At 34.6% G+C, this 21,838-nt stretch overlaps 1 protein-coding gene across 1 annotated transcript in view; it reads right to left on the bottom strand.

Moving 5' to 3' along the window:
- Positions 1-21,838, bottom strand: part of LOC138308311 (serine-rich adhesin for platelets-like) — a 49,593-nt gene that overhangs the window by 21,318 nt on the left and 6,437 nt on the right. Inside the window, 7 exon segments of the mRNA XM_069249304.1 lie at positions 164-247; positions 631-670; positions 1,701-1,783; positions 15,675-15,712; positions 15,913-16,022; positions 17,828-17,908; positions 18,925-18,988. Of these exon segments, the coding sequence (XP_069105405.1) occupies positions 164-247; positions 631-670; positions 1,701-1,783; positions 15,675-15,712; positions 15,913-16,022; positions 17,828-17,908; positions 18,925-18,988 (500 nt within the window).

Raw genomic sequence — 21,838 nt, 5'->3', positions numbered from 1 at the left:
CGGTGCTCCAGTGTAATAATAAATACATTGCACTATTTTGTGACATAAGGAACCCTAACTTAATTTCATATGTGATTTATTTTTGCACATTTCACGATTGTAAAGATTTCACGAAAATAAATCACCACAAACTCTGCTATATGCAAAGACGCAAGAGTCTTACCTTCTTCTACTTCTTCAAGGTCTGGTGCCTCACTATCGGTGTAGCTAGTTTTTCTCAGTCGCTTATCTCCCTTGGGTAACAAGTCTATAGACAGAATAAAAAAAGAATTCAATCGCAGCAAGCTGGGGATAATGGTGTGATGATTTTATTCTGCCTACCTGCAGAACCTTTATGAATAGTAACGGTGTTTCTCTATCCCCTGATCCAAGTCTATAGACAGTTTTATTTTATTATTTCATGAACATATATTATACAGCTTTTATTTATTGTACAATGCTTGTAATACAATTCAGATTCATTATGGTTAAGGGACAATGTCATGGCACTATGCTTCAGAGGTTCAATATCAAAACTCACTAGAAAATCTCAATATATTCAATATATAAAAATAAAGGGTCACAAATAAATGACCTTTTTTTATAGGATGATAAACAAAATAAAACAAATTGGTTATATAATTAACTCACCATGCTCCTTAAGTATTGTCCAGTACTTCTCCATTCTCTCCTATAAACACAAGAATCTTACCTCATTATTCACCTTACCTATCCCTATTTACAAAGTTCCTGTCAAGTACTTAGCATTATTAAAGTCTATTTGATAAGATATAAACAAGACATAAGATTGACCCCCTGTAGAGTCATGATACGTCGGATATTTCTGCGTGTATGATACTAATTTTATACAATTTTTGTGCCAGATTGTGACGATTTGTCTTTGCAAACAGCAGCTTTGCCAAGTTTATTGAATTGTATATTATTCTCCATCCTTGCATTGATACTCTAGGGGTTACTATCACTATTGATATATCCAACCCTGGACCACGTCGTAGCAAACCTGTATGCTTTGACACCATATGAAACAGGTAGTTTGGTCCTTTGATATTCACCAAAAAAATTGAATAATTGTACACTGTGGTTGACTGTGTGGCTTTGAAGATGTGCATTGTTGTTTCTGCAGACCTGTGATTGATCATTTTTCCTGCCTTCAGTTTTGCTATCCAATATTTCAAGGGAAGATTTACTGAGAGTGATAGTAATTAACACCTAAATTTACTGAGAGTGATAGTAACCCCTAGATTTACTGAGGGTGATAGTAACCCCTAGATTTACTGAGAGTGATAGTAATTAACACCTAGATTTACTGAGAGTGATAGTAACCCCTAGATTTACTGAGGGTGATAGTAACCCCTAGATTTACTGAGAGTGATAGTAATTAACACCTAGATTTACTGAGAGTGATTGTAATTAACACCTAGATTTACTGAGAGTGATAGTAACCCCTAGATTTACTGAGGGTGATAGTAACCCCTAGATTTACTGAGAGTGATAGTAACCCCTAGATTTACTGAGGGTGATAGTAACCCCTAGATTTACTGAGAGTGATAGTAACCGCTAGATTTACTGAGAGTGATAGTAACACCTTGATTGTCGAGGATAATGTTCACAATCAAATTATTCATTTGCCAAAGTTGAATTTACTTTCACTTCAAGTCGATGAAATTCATATGTACATTGCTTTTTATACTTATTCCTACCACTGAAAGTTTAAGGTCCTGCTGTAGTTTCCTTTGTTTCTTCATCGTCTCTGCATTCTCTATTTTCAGGGTTTTGTTTTCATCTGAAAGATACAAATTATTTTATCTTATAATTATCGAACATGTATCTAATTCATTCTTTATCAAATGAATTAAATTTGAGAATGAACATAAGTTAATACACCATACTATCTACTGGGTATATAGATGTCTGTGGTACAGTCCATATGTTACAATACACCACACTATCTACTGGGTATATAGATATCTGTGGTACATGTACAGTCCATATGTTACAATACACCACACTATCTACTGGGTATATAGATATCTGTGGTACAGTCAATATGTTAAAGTACATCCCACTATCAAATGGGTATATGGATATCTGTGGTACATGTACAGTCCATATGTAACAATACACCACACTATCTACAGGGTATATAGATATCTGTGGTACACTCCATATGTGAAAGTACACCACACTATCTACTGGGTATATACATATCTGTCTTAAGAGTCCATATGTTTCAGTACACCACACTACCTACTGGGTATAACGATATTTGTGGAACAGTACATATGTTACAGTTCACCACAATATCTACTGAGTATATAAATATCTGTGGTACAGTCGATATGTGACAGTACACCACACTACCTATTGGGTATAGATAGATATTTGTGGTACAGTCCATATGTAACAGTACACCACACTATCTACTGGGTATACAGATATCTGTGGTACAGTCCATATGTTACAGTACACCACACTATCTACTGGGTATATAGATATCTGTGGTACAGTCCATATGTAACAGTACACCACACTATCTACTGGTTATATAGATATCTGTGGTACAGTCCATATGTAACAGTACACCACACTATCTACTGGGTATATAGATATCTGTGGTACAGTCCATATGTAACAGTACACCACACTATCTACTGGGTATATAGATATCTGTGGTACATTCCATATGTTACAGTACACCACACTATCTACTGAATATATAAATATCTGTGGTACAGTCCATATGTAACAGTACACCACACTATCTACTGGGTATATAGATATCTGTGGTACATTCCATATGTAACAGTACACCACACTATCTACTGGGTATATAGATATCTGTGGTACAGTCCATATGTTACAGTACACCACACTATCTACTGGGTATATAGATATCTGTGGTACAGTCCATATGTTACAGTACACCACACTATCTACTGGTTATATAGATATCTGTGGTACATTCCATATGTAACAGTACACCACACTATCTACTGGGTAATAACTATATAGATATCTGTGGTACATTCCATATGTAACAGTAAACAACACTATCTACTGGGTATATAGATATCTGTGGTACATTCCATATGTTACAGTACACCACACTATCTACTGAGTATATAAATATCTGTGGTACATTCCATATCTAACAGTACACCACACTATCTACTGGGTATATAGATATCTGTGGTACATTCCATATGTTACAGTACACCACACTATCTACTGGGTAATAACTATATAGATATCTGTGGTACATTCCATATCTAACCGTACACCACACTATCTACTGAGTATATAAATATCTGTGGTACAGTCCATATGTAACAGTACACCACACTATCTACTGGGTATATAGATATCTGTGGCACAGTCCATATGTAACAGTACACCACACTATCTACTGGTTATATAGATATCTGTGGTACATTCCATATGTAACAGTACACCACACTATCTACTGGGTATATAGATATCTGTGGTACATTCCATATGTAACAGTACACCATACTATCTATTGTTTATATAGATATCTGTGGCACAGTCTATATGTTACAGTACACCACAGTATCTACTGGGTATACAGATATCGGTGGTACAGTCTGTATGTTACAGTACACCACACTCACAGGTTATATAGATATCTGTGGTACAGTCCATATGTCACAGTACACCACACTATCTACTGGGTATATAGATATCTGTGGTACAGTCCATATGTTACAGTACACCACACTTTCTGACTGGGTGGGTATATAGGTATTCTGTGCATGTATATTGAGAACAGACTATTACATACTCTGAACAAACAGATAGCGTCAGGATCGTCACATACATTGTATCTACACACTGCAATCAAACTCTCTTAGTAGCAGGTAAGAGCCTACAAATTTACAAACGATACATATATACTGGTACATCATAATATGTATTGTGTTCAAGCCATTGTTTTAATTTACCTGTACATTGTTGTACTGTAACCTAATTTAGGTTTAAGGTTGACAACTCCAGTATTTACTCTATGTACACAAGGACGAACTTGATGTGATTTGTAACATTTTTAAAGTGTCTTTGGTGGTTATCATTCATACTATTTGAATTTTAACAACTTTAAGGACAAATTCGAATCTGTTTATTTAGGCCAAACTGTACTAATTTCAGTTAACAGTTTTCTTATCTGACATGTGGCCACTGAACTTTTTGTTTTATCGGCTAGACCCACACCCAGTCTGTCACTCTACTGATAAAATCCTGTAGGTATTTCACGTATACCTATATGGTACTGACATCACAGTCACATTTTATAAAAGTATAAAATATATATAAAAAAAAAAAAAAATGAAATGTTTAAAGATGCTCCACCGCCAACAGAGCATAAATGATATTCATCATTTGAACAATAATTGGTGTTTAATCGTGTATATAATAGTCTAATTAACACAAAAAATAACATAAAATAATTTATTTTGCCTTTGGTACATTCGGATTCAGTAATTCATTCCATATAGGATATAGTGGTACGGAATTTTTTCGGGATGCAATTAATTATTTTTCATATTTTTAACTTAAGGTAAAATTAGAAGCTCAAACTTTCCAATGGTGGTAATGGTGTAAAGTAAGTAACTTTTGTAACTGAACAATAATACTAAATCGTCTGCTCCAGTTTTTAAAAGTGAAAAAATACCATTTGTCGGCGGTGGAGCATCTTTAAGTTAACTTTCATATAATTATTTTCAAATATTTGAATAAATTAAGAATATTCCATTATCAAAGACTAATTGTAAAAAAAAAAAATAAATAAAAAAAAATACAATAATATTTGTCATTTTGCTTTTAATGTCTTATCATAAGAGAAAACATCAACTTCAACTAATTTCTGTCTAAACATGGAAAATATAATTAAAACAATATTCTAAATATTTATGTTTCAAATTTGCTTTTTACATGAAGTTTGTACAATGTGCACTGATTGTTGAAATTACCTGACAGTTTAATAGTAATGACAACATACCTCAGTACAGATCTTGGCCATTCCCTCGGTGGTTCAGTGATAGGGGAGAGATTTTGAACATTAAGTGCATTGTGGCACGTACACATAAAGGATGATAGATAAATATTGTAATATTGATCTAGGTATGATTAAATATTTCATCAGGTACATCAGCGCTGGGAGTGTTAAACTAAATGTACAATACACATACCAGAGTATGTTTATAGCTAATCTCTATCTACTAATATCAAATCTAAAACTTTAATAACACACCAGGTGTATCATTATTAAGTCACTATTGTATTATAACTATCTATTCATATCATGCTTTTATCATTCGCTTTAGATGACTCTGTTCTTAAATTTCAAATTATGATGAATATAATCATAATTATACATACAGTACCATTTGAAATATAATCAATGTTTATTTATTTACAAATTCAGAATTTTTAATGCTTTGTTTCCAGCCAATTTCTGATGCACCAGTTCCTATCAGAGTAATTCAATACTGATCTATGCAAACACCGTAAACATAGAAACCGGTACTGACACCATCTGTTTCCATTCATTTAAAATTGGATTTGTTTAAACATGTACTATTTTTAATCAGATATTGTAGATGCATGTACACGCTGACATGATCTTTTATTATCGATAGATTAAAATGTTTGAACATGTCTGTACATTTTTTTACAATACTGATTTAGATTTTACACAAACTATAGACATTCTTACCTTAAATTACAAGTGAACTCTACTAATTCTTAGACTGGAACAAATCATTAAGGAATTATAGGAATGAAAAGATCAGAAATAGCTCACTGACCCATAATGGTGAAGTTGAGATGATAACGATCAATCAGACTTTAAATACGGACATTTAAATTGGTTTGATGAAGTAAATAAGAAATGAAGTAGACTATCAAAATCTTGGTCCTTTAGAATGAATGTGAGGTTTTTAAACTGGATTTAAATCAATTAAATTACCTACAATTAGATTTATATAAATGCAATTCATTTAGAGACATTTACAGCCCTAAATATTAATATTGATTAGAATAACTTTCATGAACAATAACAAAATTTAGAACTGTAACCTTCATTCGATCTTATATTGTACAAATTTAAAAAAAACACCCAGACAGACAGAATAATGAATGAATAGATGGAGAGACTGCCACCTGATTAATAATATAGGGCACTCTCATTTTTAATACTATTCTAAAGTATAACGTTAAAAAATTCTTGATTGATCAGATCTCGACTGAAATGATTGCAAGTCTGCACATCTACCAGGTGTACATGTATGTACCTACATGTAGTCTATGTAACTTTACACATGTCATATTTACAGTTACAGGATAAACTGTCTAATATTATAACATCAAGTATATATCACGAGGCCTGCACTTATTGTTTATCTGATTATAAACATGATGTCAACATATAATTCCAGGGAATAAATCATGTTGTAAATTTTAACTCAAACATTGAATGTACATTACTGCTTGTCTGTAAAGACCACCAAAGTGGCAATTAGCAGTCTCTATACTCAAGTGGTCTTTATACACACAGGTCAAATAGTGTTATAAATTACCATTTGGGACATTAGTAATTGGTCATGATAAGCAGTTGGTCTTTTTATAGAAATGGTCGCTAAGCAGATTTCCCTGTATTTTAAATTGATTTTTAATAAATTAGCACTTCTAAAGAATTATGCACTGATTTCACAGGTAATGTTATCAGTTATGTAACAAATTCAGTAAAATATAATTATGTAATAAGTTTAAAAAAGAAGAAGATTTAGTTGAAATCTAATAAGTGAAGCTCTGAAGTCCTTCTATTTCAATATTAAGCATTGATAATCAAATATGGGGTATCATATATTTATTAATTGAGGGATTGCTAGCTGTCAATCAAACCGCAGGTGGCTTTGCATTTAGTATCGTGTATGCTATGATGTTTGCTCCGACATAGAAAATTAAAGCTACACATGCCTTTGTGAGCACGAAGCATGGCTATAGCTATATGACACCTGGGAATCGATCAATTAGATGTGTGTAGACATATCTCCTCACCTGAAAGTGAGTTGATACAGTAAGGGAAGAGCTAACTAGAAAATGGACAAGACAGGAAGGACCCGCTATATTAAATAACTAATTACCATGTCATCACACACTATCAAAAGAAAAGCAGTATGTATCAAATTTAGATGCAAAACTAATTTTATCCTTTTTTTTTTAAAACACCAGATGGCTACTTAAATAGTAGCAGATCCAGGTGACATGGGAAATCAAAACAAACATATTTAGATGACAATACAATGTAGTTGGAAATCATCCTATTAAATTTAACAAGAGGCCCATGGGCCTTAACGGTCATCTGACTATTGGCACAATACAACATAGTCGTTTAAAGATTTTAGCCTATTTGACCCCTGTGGCCTTGAATGAAGGTCAAGGTCATTCATTTCAACAAACTTGGTAGCCATTCATCCCAGCATGTCATAGGCCTAATATGAGTACCTTGGGCCTTTCGGTTCTTAAGAAGAAGTTGTTCCAACGATATTAGCCTATTTGACCCCTGTGACCTTGAATGAATGTCAACGTCATTCATTTGAGCAAACTTGGTAGCCCTTCATCCCAGCATGCAGCAGGCCCAATATCAGATCTCTTGGCCCCTTAGTTATTCACAAGAAGATGTTTTAAGATTTTAGCCTATTTGACCCCTGTGACCTTGAATGAAGTTCAAGGTCATTCATTTGAACAAACTTGGTAGTCCTTTATCCCATCCTGTTACAGACCTAATATCAGGTCTCTAGGTCCTTCGGTTATTCACAAGAAGTCATTTAATGATTTTAGCCTATTTGACCCATGTGGCCTTGAATGAAGGTCAAGGTCATTAATTTGAACAAACTTGGTAGCCTTTCATTCCAGCATGCTGCAGGCCAAAGATGAGCATCTTGGGCCTTCGGTCCTTGAGAAGAAGTTGTTTAAAGATTTTATCCTTTTTGACCCCTGTGACATTATTCTGAGTTTTATAAGTTATAGACGAGGAGCTGACACTTAATCACGCGCTTTTTGTTGTAAATCGGCTGTTGGTTTTATACATGAAAGATTACATAAAAAAACTTTTGTTTTTTGGTTCTTGGAATTAATTTGTTTTGATACAGATTTAAGGAATTTATATACAAAGTCCTTGGAGAATGGGAAATCTTTTCTTATTATCCAGATTTCAACATAACCAAGGTAAAAGACAATGAATATGTGTGAACAGGGATTATCATAATTCATTTCAAATAAAACAGTATTTCAATATAACCAATTTCAAATTAAGTGGGTCCCATTGAATTTTAATCTTATGACATTCATTTCTTTTCAGGTACAAGTTTACAGGATATCCTGTTATAGGCTGTGATAACAATTTGATCAGGAAAATGAGGAAATTAAAGAGATTATCACAGTTTGTATCAAGATGTATCCTTCTCCTGTGTGTTACCATAACAACAGAGGTCAAAGGTGAAGGGGATGCTCTGGTGTTGGAACCCCCAGAGAAAATTGCAATTGAAGAGGGAAAATCAGGGGAGGTAACTTGTGCACTTCCAGATGGAGCCAACCAAACAGATACAATTATATGGCTAAACGAGAACGGAACAGACGTCAACGATTTAAACAAGACACAGATCAAAGCAGTGACGGGTGTGCTAAAACTCGAGGCGCTGATTCTCTCTGACAGCGGGGATTTTGTTTGTACCACCAAATCAAGGGCATATAACTCTACAGTGAATGTCAAAGTGTATATCATGCCCAGTTATTTCCTTGAGGGAATGATCATTATCGGAATCAACATTGGACTGATCGCAATTTTTCTTGGTTGTGCCACACATAGACTAATTACAAATAGGAGGGACAAAATGAAAGCAAGGAAAGCTAACAGACGAGCGTGAAATGTCCAAAAATAGACTTGTGTATCATCTACATATCATTAAAAGGTTATATCATTAATAGAGTTTGGTTTATTGAGTATACAGTAGGGCTTGATCGGTATATTGATTTACAGGTTTGTATTGGTATTAAACAACATATCGGTTTCCGATACAGCAATATGCTGTATCATTCAAAAATTAAAAAAAATTTCACTCCTTTTGACAGAAAATATCTGTTATAGCTGATTTAATATACCATCCAGGCAAAGGATTTCTGTAGGATATTCTATTGATAAAAAAAATCAAGCTTCCAAGTCACTTAGATGCACAGGAAATGCATTTGCGTAACCACGGATGCAACCTAGCACAGCACATCACGGTTTATTAAGTTGGCATGACGCGTAAACAACAATTTGGTTCAAATATGTTTTTAGTTTTCACAATATCAGTAACAATTTTAACATGAAAAATATTTCCATTGTATCGTCAATACGTATCGTGTATTGTTTCAGTGTATCGTCAATACGTATCGTGTATTGTTTCAGTGTATCGTCAATACGTATCGTGTATTGTTTCAGTGTATCGTCAATACGTATCGTGTATTGTTTCAGTGTATTGTCAATACGTATCATGTATTGTTTCAGTGTATCGTCAATACGTATCGTGTATTGTTTCAGTGTATCGTCAATACGTATCATGTATTGTTTCAGTGTATCGGCAATACGTATCGTGTATTGTTTCAGTGTATCGTCAATACGTATCGTGTATTGTTTCAGTGTATCGTCAATACGTATCGTGTATTGTTTCAGTGTATCGTCAATACGTATCGTGTATTGTTTCAGTGTATTGTCAATACGTATCGTGTATTGTTTCAGTGTATGTTGTCAATACGTATCGTGTATTGTTTCAGTGTATCGTCAATACGTATCGTGTATTGTTTCAGTGTATCGTCAATACGTATCGTGTATTGTTTCAGTGTATCGTCAATACGTATCGTGTATTGTTTCAGTGTATCGTCAATACGTATCGTGTATTGTTTCAGTGTATTGTCAATACGTATCGTATCAGTTCGGCTGTTTCAATACCATGCAGCCCTAATTGACAGCTAGCCAGGGTCATTTAAGAACGACCTCAAGTATATGCAATGTGCTGCATGTGTGAATGTCTATGTTTTGGGAGGCTGCAGCATATTTGTATTGTGTCTCCATGTGATAGTGGAACTCTTGCCTTATTTATAATTATAGTGCTGTCTCACTGAAGCACTCACTCAAAAGTATATGCAGTAAGTACCAGTAAATAAATCAGAGAAGCAGAGCAAATGAGAATTTAACAATGAGTGAACAAGCTTAAAGATGCTTCACTGCTGAAAGAGCATAATTAATACTTATCATTTGAACAATAATTGGTGTTTACTCATGTAAAGGTATGTCTAATTAAAACAGAAAATAATATAAAATGGCCTGTTTGAATTTTGGTGTATGCACAACCAGTACTTCAATACATATAGGTCATAGTGTCATGGCCTTTTTTCGGAATGCAATTAATTATTTTTAATATTTCTATATATCTTGCAATAAAATAAGAAGCTCAAACTTTTCAATGGTGGTAATGGTGTAAAGTAAGTAACTTTCGTAACTGAAGAAAAATATTGATTTATCTGTTCCTGTTGTTGATAGACTAAGAGAAACAAGAGGCCCAGAGGGCCTGTATCGCTCACCTGGTTTGTAATGTCAAGTCATGTTCTGAAGACAGGTTCATTGTTTCTTTTCTGAAGGAATTTGAATATTTACCTCTTATTTCCCTATTGGGCCCCGCCCCTCCTGCCCACAGGGGGGTCAGAGCCAAAATTTATAAGTTCTGTTCCCCTTCACCCAAGGATGTTTGTGGCCAAATTTGGTTATAATCCATGCAGAACTCTAGGATAAGTAGCGATTTATAGGATTTACCTCTATTTCCCCTATAGGGCCTGCCCCTCCTGCCCCCAGGGGGTCAGAGTCAAAACTTATACAAGTTCTGTTCCCCTACCCCAAAGGATGTTTCTGGCCAAATTTGGTTACAATCCGTGCAGAACTCTATGACTAGTAGCGATTTAAAGGAAATGTTGATGGACGACGGACGGACGGACGACGGACGCCGCGCCATGACATAAGCTCACCGGCCCTTCGGGCCAGGTGAGCTAAAAAACACCATTCGTCAGTGGTGTGGCATATTTTTAACACATAAATATATTCCAAGAACCAAGATCCTAGTACAGCCATATTAGTATTGTGTAGAGATTATAGGGATCTCTCAAAACAAACTAAGGAAAACGCCATAAAACAAGAAAGTCACATTTCTAGGTCAAAACATCTCAGTTTTTTTTTGTACAGAAAGTAAGGTTATTCAGAATTATCTCCCTTGTATAATGTTCAGTAGCAATTGGATTATTCTGGAATTATCTCCCCTGTATAATGTATAAATAACAGCTAAGGTTTATTTCAGGATCGTGTCCCCTGTATAACATCCTATTAGAAAATTAATTAATTTATCTTCAATATACATTTTCCTACCAACATACAGACCTCAGACCACAATTACTTTCACTATTAATATTTTGTTTTATACAAATAAAGAAAATTGAAAATTACACAATTTTTTAAAGCTTTGCAAAAGAAAATCTGATTCAACTGAAATTGATTTTAGCTATTTATGCTGGAACTAGAGTCATGTTAGAAAGTGTCCCAAAGCCTGCTTGTTTTCTTCCACCTACATGTCACAAAACTACAATGTTACAGAAAAATAACAAATAACAAAAAAATAACTACTTGGACAAGTTTACAAATGTAATAACACAATGTGTCCTAACACATAACCTCATGCAGCCATGGGTTAAAACAAATTCTCCAGGTAGTACAGATATCATGCTTATTATGTATGTAAAATGTATACACATAGCTAATATACCTAAACCAGAAAAAAATATGTTGTAATATTCCTAAAATTCATTATGCATTACATTCATCTACAACGACCCGGAGGTATTAAAGGCCAGCTAAGTCTATTTAAGGATTTTCTTCCCCCTATAACATAATGTCAGTAACAAATTAGTTTCAAGATTGTCTCCCCTGTATTTGACAAATGTGTGTTGATAGTATACATGTCTTGGAGACTAAAATTTAGTATGTTTGTCTCCTTGTGATAGCAGAAGCATTAATAATTTTTTGATTGCTGTGTTCTGCAAGCACTAAAAGACCAATGATTTCATTTTAAATCATGATTTACCACTCAATAATGGTGATAGGACATAAAATGGGAGGCAGAGTTGAGGCTACAGTAAAACAAGAGGCCCATGGGCCTTAACGGTCATCTGAGTACCTTGGCAATAATCATATAGGAAATTAATTAGATATAGTGTCATGGTTGCCATCTTCGATTGGGGATCAACCAGAGATGTAACAACACTTTGTAGGGACCATGTCAGGCTCCTTTCATGCAAATTTCAGCCAAATCGAACCGGTAGAAATTGAGAAGAAGTTCAAAATGTGTTTTCAAGATGGCAGCTGTGGCGGCCATCTTGGATTTCGGATCAACCCGAAAAATAAGAACACTTTGTCGGGACCATGTCAGGATAATTTCATGCAAGTTTCAGCCAAATCGCACTGGTAGCACTTGAGAAGAAGTTCAAAATGTGTTTTCAAGATGGTGGCTGTGGCGGCCATCTTGGATTTCAGATCGACCTGAAAAATAAGAACACTTTGTCGGGACCATGTCAGGATCATTTCATGCAAATCTCAGCCAAATCGCACCGGTAGAACTTGAGAAGAAGTTCAAAATGTGTTTTCAAGATGGCGGTTGTGGCGGCCATCTTGGATTTCGGATAGACCCGAAAAATAACAACACTTTGTTTGGAACCATGTCAGGATCATTTCATGCAAGTTTCAGCCAAATCGCACTAGTAGAACTTGAGAAGAAGTTCAAAATGTGTTTTCAAAATGACGGCTGTGGCGGCCATCTTGGATTTCGGATCGACCCGAAAAATAACAACACTTTGTTGGGACTATGTCAGGATCATTTCATGCAAGTTTCAGCCAAATCGCACAAGTAGAACTTGAGAAGAAGTTCAAAATGTGTTTTCAAGATTGCGGCTGTGGCGGCCATCTTGGATTTCGGATCGACCCGAAAAATAACAACACTTTGTCGGGACCATGTCAGGATCATTTTTATGCAAGTTTCAGCTAAATCGCACTTGTAGAACTTGAGAAGAAGTTCAAAATGTGTTTTCAAGATGGCGGCTGTGGCGGCCATCTTGGATTTCAGATCGACCCGAAAAATAACAACACTTTGTCAGGACCATGTCAGGATCATTTCTTGCAAGTCTCAGCCAAATCGCACTGGTAGAACTTGAGAAGAAGTTCAAAATGTGTTTTCAAGATGGCGGCTGTGGCGGCCATTTTGGATTTCGGATCGACCCGAAAAATAACAACACTTTGTCGGGACCATGTCAGGATCATTTCATGTAAGTTTCAGCTCAATCCCACTGGTCAAACTTGAGAAGAAGATTGAAATGTGAAAAGTTTACGGACGGCGGACGGCGCACGGCGGGACGGCGGACGGCGCACGACGACGGACGAAGCATGTTGACTATAGGTCATCCTGACCCTTCGGGTCAGATGACCTAAAAAGCATGCCTCACAGGGGCAGATAATCCATAACAAAATGTGAGGCTGTGTCAATGGGACAGTAACTAAAGACTTCCTCACAGGGGCAGATAATCCATTAACCCACAAAACGTGAGGGGGAGTCGAGGCAACAGTAAACAATGCCTTCCTCACAGGGGCAGATAATCCATTAACCCACAAAACGTGAGGCGGAGTCGAGGCAACAGTAAACAATGCCTTCCTCACAGGGGCAGATAATCCATTAACCCACAAAACGTGAGGGGGAGTCGAGGCAACAGTAAACAATGCCTTCCTCACAGGGGCAGATAATCCATTATCCCACAAAACGTGAGGCGGAGTCGAGGCAACAGTAAAAAATGCCTTCCTCACAGGGGCAGATAATCCATTAACCCACAAAACGTGAGGCGGAGTCGAGGCAACAGTAAACAATGCCTTCCTCACAGGGGCAGATAATCCATTAACCCACAAAACGTGAGGGGGAGTCGAGGCAACAGTAAACAATGCCTTCCTCACAGGGGCAGATAATCCATTAACCCACAAAACGTGAGGCGGAGTCGAGGCAACAGTAAACAATGCCTTCCTCATAGGGGCAGATAATCCATTAACCCACAAAACGTGAGGGGGAGTCGAGGCAACAGTAAACAAAGCCTGCCTCACAGGGCAGATAATCCATTAACCCACAAAATGTGCTATGATGCAGACTTAATTAATATCTAAAAACTCAATCAAATAATTTTGCTTGATGTATAATTTGTTTAACCTAACAGATGCAAGTGACTAAGTGCTGATCCCATAGACTTTAGTATACTGACTAACAGACACGAGACTTCAAATCTTTGTAGTCTTGAAAGAGTTATGTTCCTTACATTGTAAAACATCAGGCTTTAAATAAGTTTGTTTCCCCTTCCCAACCTACCCACAAAAAACACCCCCTAACCAAATTTTTATTGGTACATTCCATACAAATTTTTTTATGATTTCTGTTATTAAATTTTTTCGTTTACTTTCAAAGTACAGTGGAACCTCCCAAAATCGAACCTTCTCAAAACCTATCACCTCTAGAAACCGAACATGGATGTCATGTACGGAATGAATTCCTCTTTATTAATAGTATATAAAACTTCCCAAAACCGATCCCTCCCAATTCCGAATACCGGACCGATTTTGAGATCGGAATAGTCAAATGAAAACTAATAATTTTGGATATTTGTAATATTACCTACACCATTGGCTTTAGAGGGTGATGTTCAAACTTGTAAATAATTGTATCTTTATGGGTCACAAAGTAGGAATATGGCTAAATTGGACTCGGGTTTGATCTTTCATTCGACGGTTTTGTTACATATCATGTACATTGTATTTGTGAATATTTTTCACTGTCAATTTCTGAGAGTTTATTTGAATGTAGCACACCGAGAGAAATGGATCGTACATGTACACCTCAGAAACCAATAAAACGTAGGATAGAATTCTGTGTTCTACCATGTACATATGTGAGAATAAATGTTTGAGCTGTAATAAAAAAATTCTTCTGATGATTTCCATTGTGAACATATTGTGATAAGGTTCTATCCTTCTATAAACCGGACACACTGTATAAACTGAACAAATAGACTGGTCCCGTTCACATCCGGTTTAGACAAGTTATACTGTATAACTAAATTGGGTACTGCCTTGTGATATGAAGACATATTGGTAGCTAGTGTTTGTTAAAATTAGTCCCATGAATTTTGAACACTGGACTTACCTCTACATGTGTATGGTGTTCTCTTCTACTATACTGTTAAAAATTTGCTAAATCTGAATCGTTTTTACATCATTTCATACTGTCAGCTTATTAAAAGTAAATAATCTTTCTTTCAGATTTTGTAACCATTGCAACTATTTTGGGAACAGGTGTTCTTGGTAAGCTGATTTTTTTATTGTCAAGGACTACACTAGCTACCTACCTACCCAACATTGTCTGATATGGGTCGGCAAAGGGGAAACAAACAATTTATAAGGGCTGGCCTCGTAGACCTGGCCTCGTAGACCAAAAGTAAAAATGTTAGTAAACTAGGGAAATTCTTTTCTGAGTTGAAAGTGAATAACTTACCTTTTAGTTTTGATACCAGCATTTCCTGCTTGTTTAAACTAGAACAGAAAATAAGCCAAAATTGATTGCTGAATTTGATGAAAGGGAATATACAAAATCTCATGATGTATACACTAAACTGATTAACTTATTTTACTCTATTTTATCTACAAAGTATTCAAAAAAGTTATCAACTATGAATTTTACACACAATACTAAGACAACAGATACATAGACATAAATCTGACACAACACATACCTAGTCTGAAGCTCTTTCAATCGTTTTAAGTTGTTCTTCTTCTCCTCTTCTGTCTTTTCTCTTTCATTGGTTGATGATTTTGCCAGTGACTCGTACTGCTTTCTGACAGTCTGTAACATTTCACTAATAATAGATAATGCTCAAGAAAAGATAACAACAGATCTTATCCCAGTTTCTCAAAATATTTTTAGTAAACAAGAAGCCCAAGAGCCTTAACGGTCATCTGACTACCTTGGCAATAATCATATAGGAAATTAATTAGATACATATATAGTGTCATGGTAGCGATCTTTGATTTGTGATCAACCAAAGATGTAACAACACTTTGTCTTGACCATGTCAAGATCATTTCATGCAAGTTCAGCCAAATAGTAAGTTAAGGGTATAACTTGAAAAGAAGTTCAAAATGTGTTTCAAGATGGCCGCTGTGGCGACCATCTTAAATTTTGGATCAACCCCAAAACTAGCAACACTTTGTCAGGACCATGCCAGGATCATTTCTTGCAAGTTTCAGCCAAATTGCACCAGTAAAACTTGAGAAGAAGTCCAAAATGTGTTTTCAAGATGGTGGCTGTGGCGGCCATCTTGGGTTTTGGATCGACCCCAAAAATGACATCACTTTGTTGGGACCATATCAGGATCATTTCATGCAAGTTTCAGCCAAACTGCACCGGTAAAACTTGAGAAGAAATTCAAAATGTGTTTTCAAGATGGTGGCTGTGGCAGCCATCTTGGATTACCGATCAATCCGAAAAATAAAAAACACTTTGTCGGGACCATGTCAGGATCATTTCATGTAAGTTTCAGCTAAATCGCACAGGTAGAACTTGAGAAGAAGTTCAAAATGTGAAAAGTAAACGCACAGCGGAAGGCAAACGGTGGATGACGATGGATGAAACATGACGACTATAGGTCATCCTGACCCGTCCGGTCAGATGACCTAAAGATAGACTTAAGTCTTTTTGTTTTTCATATAAGTTACAAATAAATGAGAAAAACTTAAGTTTTGATTTATGTCTGCACTTTTGTTTTCAGAAATCAGGGCCAGAGATGTTCCACAAAGAAATTACTGTTTACTGTGAAGGACTATCAAATGTCATTTTCCACAAAAGCAAACTGATTGGTGGAATATATGTCTCCATATATTGTAGCTAAAAATGACAATATATACAATGAACAAATAAACATAACCTAGTTACCTTGGATACAATGTAAACCAAATATAGTTGCCATGGATACAATATTAATATGATTTATTTACCATCGTTACAATGAACAATGCAAACATAACCTAGTTACCTTGGATAAACATAGTTGCCATGGATACAATATCAATATAATTTAATAGGCATTGCTATAATGTTAAGATAACAGAGATACCATGGGTACCATGTGAAAATAAAATAGTTACCATGGATACCATGTAAACATAACATAGTTACCATGGATACAATGTAAACATATAGTTCCCATGGATACAATGTAAACATATAGTTCCCATGGATACAATGTAAACATATGTTCCCATGGATACAATGTAAACATAAAGTTCCCATGGATACAAGATACAATGTAAACATATAGTTCCCATGGATACAATGTAAACATATAGTTCACATGGATCTAATGTAAACATATAGTTCCCATGGATACAAGATACAATGTAAACATATAATTCCCATGGATACAATGTAAACATATAGTTCACATGGATACAATGTAAACATATTGTTCACATGGATACAATGTAAACATTTTGTTCCCATGGATACAATGTAAACATATAGTTCCCATGGATATAATGTAAACATATAGTTCCCATGGATACAATGTAAACATAACATAGTTTCCATGTATACATGTATAATGTTTATATAACATAGTTACCACAGATAAAATGTTAACATATAATTACCATTGCGGCAGTTAATTTGTCCTGTAATGCTTGAATTTCCTTTACTTTTTGCTTCAGTTCAGACTCCAATTCATGTTTTGCCTGCGAACCAGATAAAAGAAACATGTACCTGAAACCATTCATTTGTTCTGATGAATATATTATGGTTAAAGCACAATATATCAAACATTTGTTCACAGAAATGTGTTGTCTGGGCCATGTAATTAGTTTGACAAATGGAAGATATTTGAGAAATGTGAATTCAAGTTTGAGGGGTTTAATTACATGTATATTGCTAATTGCATATAAATTTGTAAGTAGTTTGACTAGAAAGTTGAGAATTAAATGAAATTGTGACATTGAAAATACAAGATACAAAAAAATGCAGCAGACTTAGGTTTTGGTTTATCATAAGATCATGCAGTCAACTATGTGCCTGGAAGATAAAGGGAGGTAATTTTGCCAAATTATTCCATTCAATGCTTGATACAAAAGAAATTCTAAAGAGCAGGTAAAAATATAAATATAACTCCTTCTAGCAGATTTTTTGAGAAAAGAACCTCAAACAGAAGCGATAACATTAGCCTTGAAGTTTTCTTTTCATTCTTTAACCATGCATCCATAAAAGTAATTAATTTTCATTATCACAATGAAGCATCTTCCAAACATTATTTTTGAAAACAATATTCCAACTGCTCACCTGCCATAATGCTCTTAAAAAATCTTAATTAAAAAATGTCTCCCATTTAAATATTTAACCAATATAAACCAATTAAGGAAATATTCCAACAAATGCTGGTTCTTGTTAAATATCTTTGTAAAAGATCATTTATTTTAGAATTGCCTCCGACTGGTTCTTATTAAATATCTTGTAAAAGATCATTTATTTTAGAATTGTCTCCCTTATTAATGATATCATTCATGATTTTTTTTGTTGACTACAAATTGGAAGACAGTTTTTTCTCTCTTTTAAACCTGTAAGAAATAAAGTGAAATCTTAATCAGGAAAATATTTAAGGCTCAGAGAGAGTAAATCATTAAATAATTGAACAACAGTAGTCTTACCAGGTAAACTTAAAGGTCAAAATGTGTAAGGGGAGATAAGTTGTTGTTTATACCTTTTTCAGTGGTTCGACTTGCTGTAGAGAACTGGTGAGTTGTGTATTGAGTGTGCTTGATTCCCTGTAACAAACCAAAACCTGTCAGTTCTAGAATAATGGCTCCAAAAATATGCAAGTTTGATCATTTTATTAAAACAAAAGTTATTAGTTTCAAGTTAATACTGCACTTCCCATCACTTCCTAAACAATCAAAGCAAAATAAGTTTAATGCTTATTTTCTTAGCGCAGATCATTTCCAGTGGGCCTTCAAGTAATACATAACAAACATACAAACCTAAATATAACTCACCGCGTGACAGTCGTTTCGGTACTGAGCAGTTTCCGTACTTAAAAAAAAGTCGTTTCGGCACTTTTTGCGAAGTCGTTTCGGTATTCTTAAAGGTCAATTTCGTTGTTTGTTACATTAAGAATTTTTTTGTATATATTTAAAATCCTTACACTTTTTTGTTTAAATATTTGTATTATTTAAGTAAACAACTATCTCTGTATATTTTATATCTATTTAGTTTACAATAATTGTCTTAGTAAACAAGAGATCCCCTGAGAAATAGCGGTAACAAACTTTAACTATCAAAATCCAAGATGGCTGCTCTGGTGGCCATTTTGTTAACCAATCGATACCAAAATGCAATATGCATAACCAGGGACTAAGGGGACCATGCACATGAAATTTGAGACAGATCCCTTCAGCACTTTTTGAGAAATAGTGGTAACAAACTTCAGTTGTCAAAATCCAAGATGGCGTCCTGTCGGCCATCTTGTTGACCGATTTGTCCCAAAATGCAATATGCACAACTAGACCCCTAGAGGAACCTACATGTAAAATTTGAGAGAAATCCCTTCAGTACTTTCTGAGAAATAGCGGTAACAAACTTTAACTATCAAAATCCAAGATGGCTGCCTGGCGGCCATTTTGTTGATCGATTGGTCCCAAAATGCAATATGCACAACTAGGGCCCTAGGGGAACCTACAAGGAGCACATCTTCGAAGCATTCGATACACTCTGGAAGAGGGGATCCTCTGGACCTCTCCTGGAATTGATAAACTACAGCAAGAGGATATATGGATGCTGAACAGGTACATATATAAAACCAATAGTCAGAATCGGTCTTGATAAAGCAAAATACCGGTATGTGTGATATCATCACAGTTATAGTGACCTTTAATGATAAGCAAAAATATGTATATACAAATATACAATTAAATACAATAAATTATTTATCCATTCATTCATTCATTTATTTTTATGTATACTTGAAATAACTGTTTTATTTCTTTTCCAGAGTTTTTCCCATCGCTGACTGGAGCGTATTCCAAACCGCCATCAGAACTAACAACGATGTTGAAGGTTGGCACCATTGTCTTAACACCAGGGTCAACATCAGGAGACCACCGCTAATCTACCTGCTGATCCAGGAACTTTATCGCGAGGCGTCGGCAATCCCAATTCAGCTCTGAATGGTTACCTAAGGAAAACTACGCAAATATCAAAGGAAGTGTGCTAAGAAAACCCAACGCAAGATGTGAAAGGATTACGAGCGAAAGAAGATTACAACTTCCAAGTTCCTGAGAAAAATTATTTCCCTTCTTCATCGTTAGTGTGACAATGGCATACTTGCATGAAGTAGTTTTAGTGTAATAGTGTTAGTCGATCAACAAAATAGTGACTATAACAATATGGGTTAGTAGCTAAAGCGGCGTAGCAATATGAACAAAAATATCTGCGTGTTGTATGCTAATGTTTTCTGAATGAAAATGTTTTAAACGATTATGACAATGTTAACAGAATATGTGTGAAGATGATATTGTTACAGAATATTTAAATGATATGACAATGTTAACAGAATATGTGTGAAGATGATATTGTTACAGAATATTTAAATGATATGACAATGTTAACAGAATATGTGTGAAGATGATATTGTTACAGAATATTTAAATGATATGACAATGTTAACAGAATATGTGTGACGATGATTGTTACAGAATATTTTAAACGATATGACAATGTTAAGAATATGTGTGATTAGTTTGTTACAGAATATTTTAAATGATATGACAATGTTAACAGAATATGTGTGAAGATGATGTTGTTACAGAATATTTAAATGATATGACAATGTTAACAGAATATGTGTGATTACGGTCTTGTTACAGAATATTTAAACGATTATGACAATGTTAACAGAATATGTGTGAAGATGATATTGTTACAGAATATTTTAAATGATATGACAATGTTAACAGAATATGTGTGATTACGGTCTTGTTACAGAATATTTTAAATGATATGACAATGTTAACAGAATATGTGTGATTATGGTATTGTTACAGAATATTTAAATGATTATGACAATGTTAACAGAATATGTGTGAAGATGATATTGTTACAGAATATTTTAAATGATATGACAATGTTAACAGAATATGTGTGAAGATGATGTTGTTACAGAATATTTTAAATGATATGACAATGTTAAACAGAATATGTGTGAAGATGATGTTTGTTACAGAATATTTAAATGTATGACAATGTTAAACAGAATATGTGTGAATATAATATCAATACAGAATATTTAAATGATATGACAATGTTAACAGAATATGTGTGAAGATAATATTAATACAGAATATTTAAACGATATGACAATGTTAACAGAATATGTGTGAATATAATATTAATACAGAATATTTAAATGATATGACAATGTTAACAGAATATGTGTGAATTATAATATTAATACAGAATATTTTAAATGATATGACAATGTTAACAGAATATGTGTGAAGATGATATTGTACAGAATATTTAAACGATATGACAATGTTAACAGAATATTGTGAATATGATATTGTAATACAGAATATTTAAATGATATGACAATGTTAACAGAAATATGTGTGATTATA

Source organism: Argopecten irradians, chromosome 14 (assembly GCF_041381155.1).
Source record: "Argopecten irradians isolate NY chromosome 14, Ai_NY, whole genome shotgun sequence".
NCBI lineage: Eukaryota > Metazoa > Mollusca > Bivalvia > Pectinida > Pectinidae > Argopecten > Argopecten irradians.
Note: the sequence above shows the minus strand (reverse complement) of the source record. Positions and strands in the feature narration are given on the sequence as shown.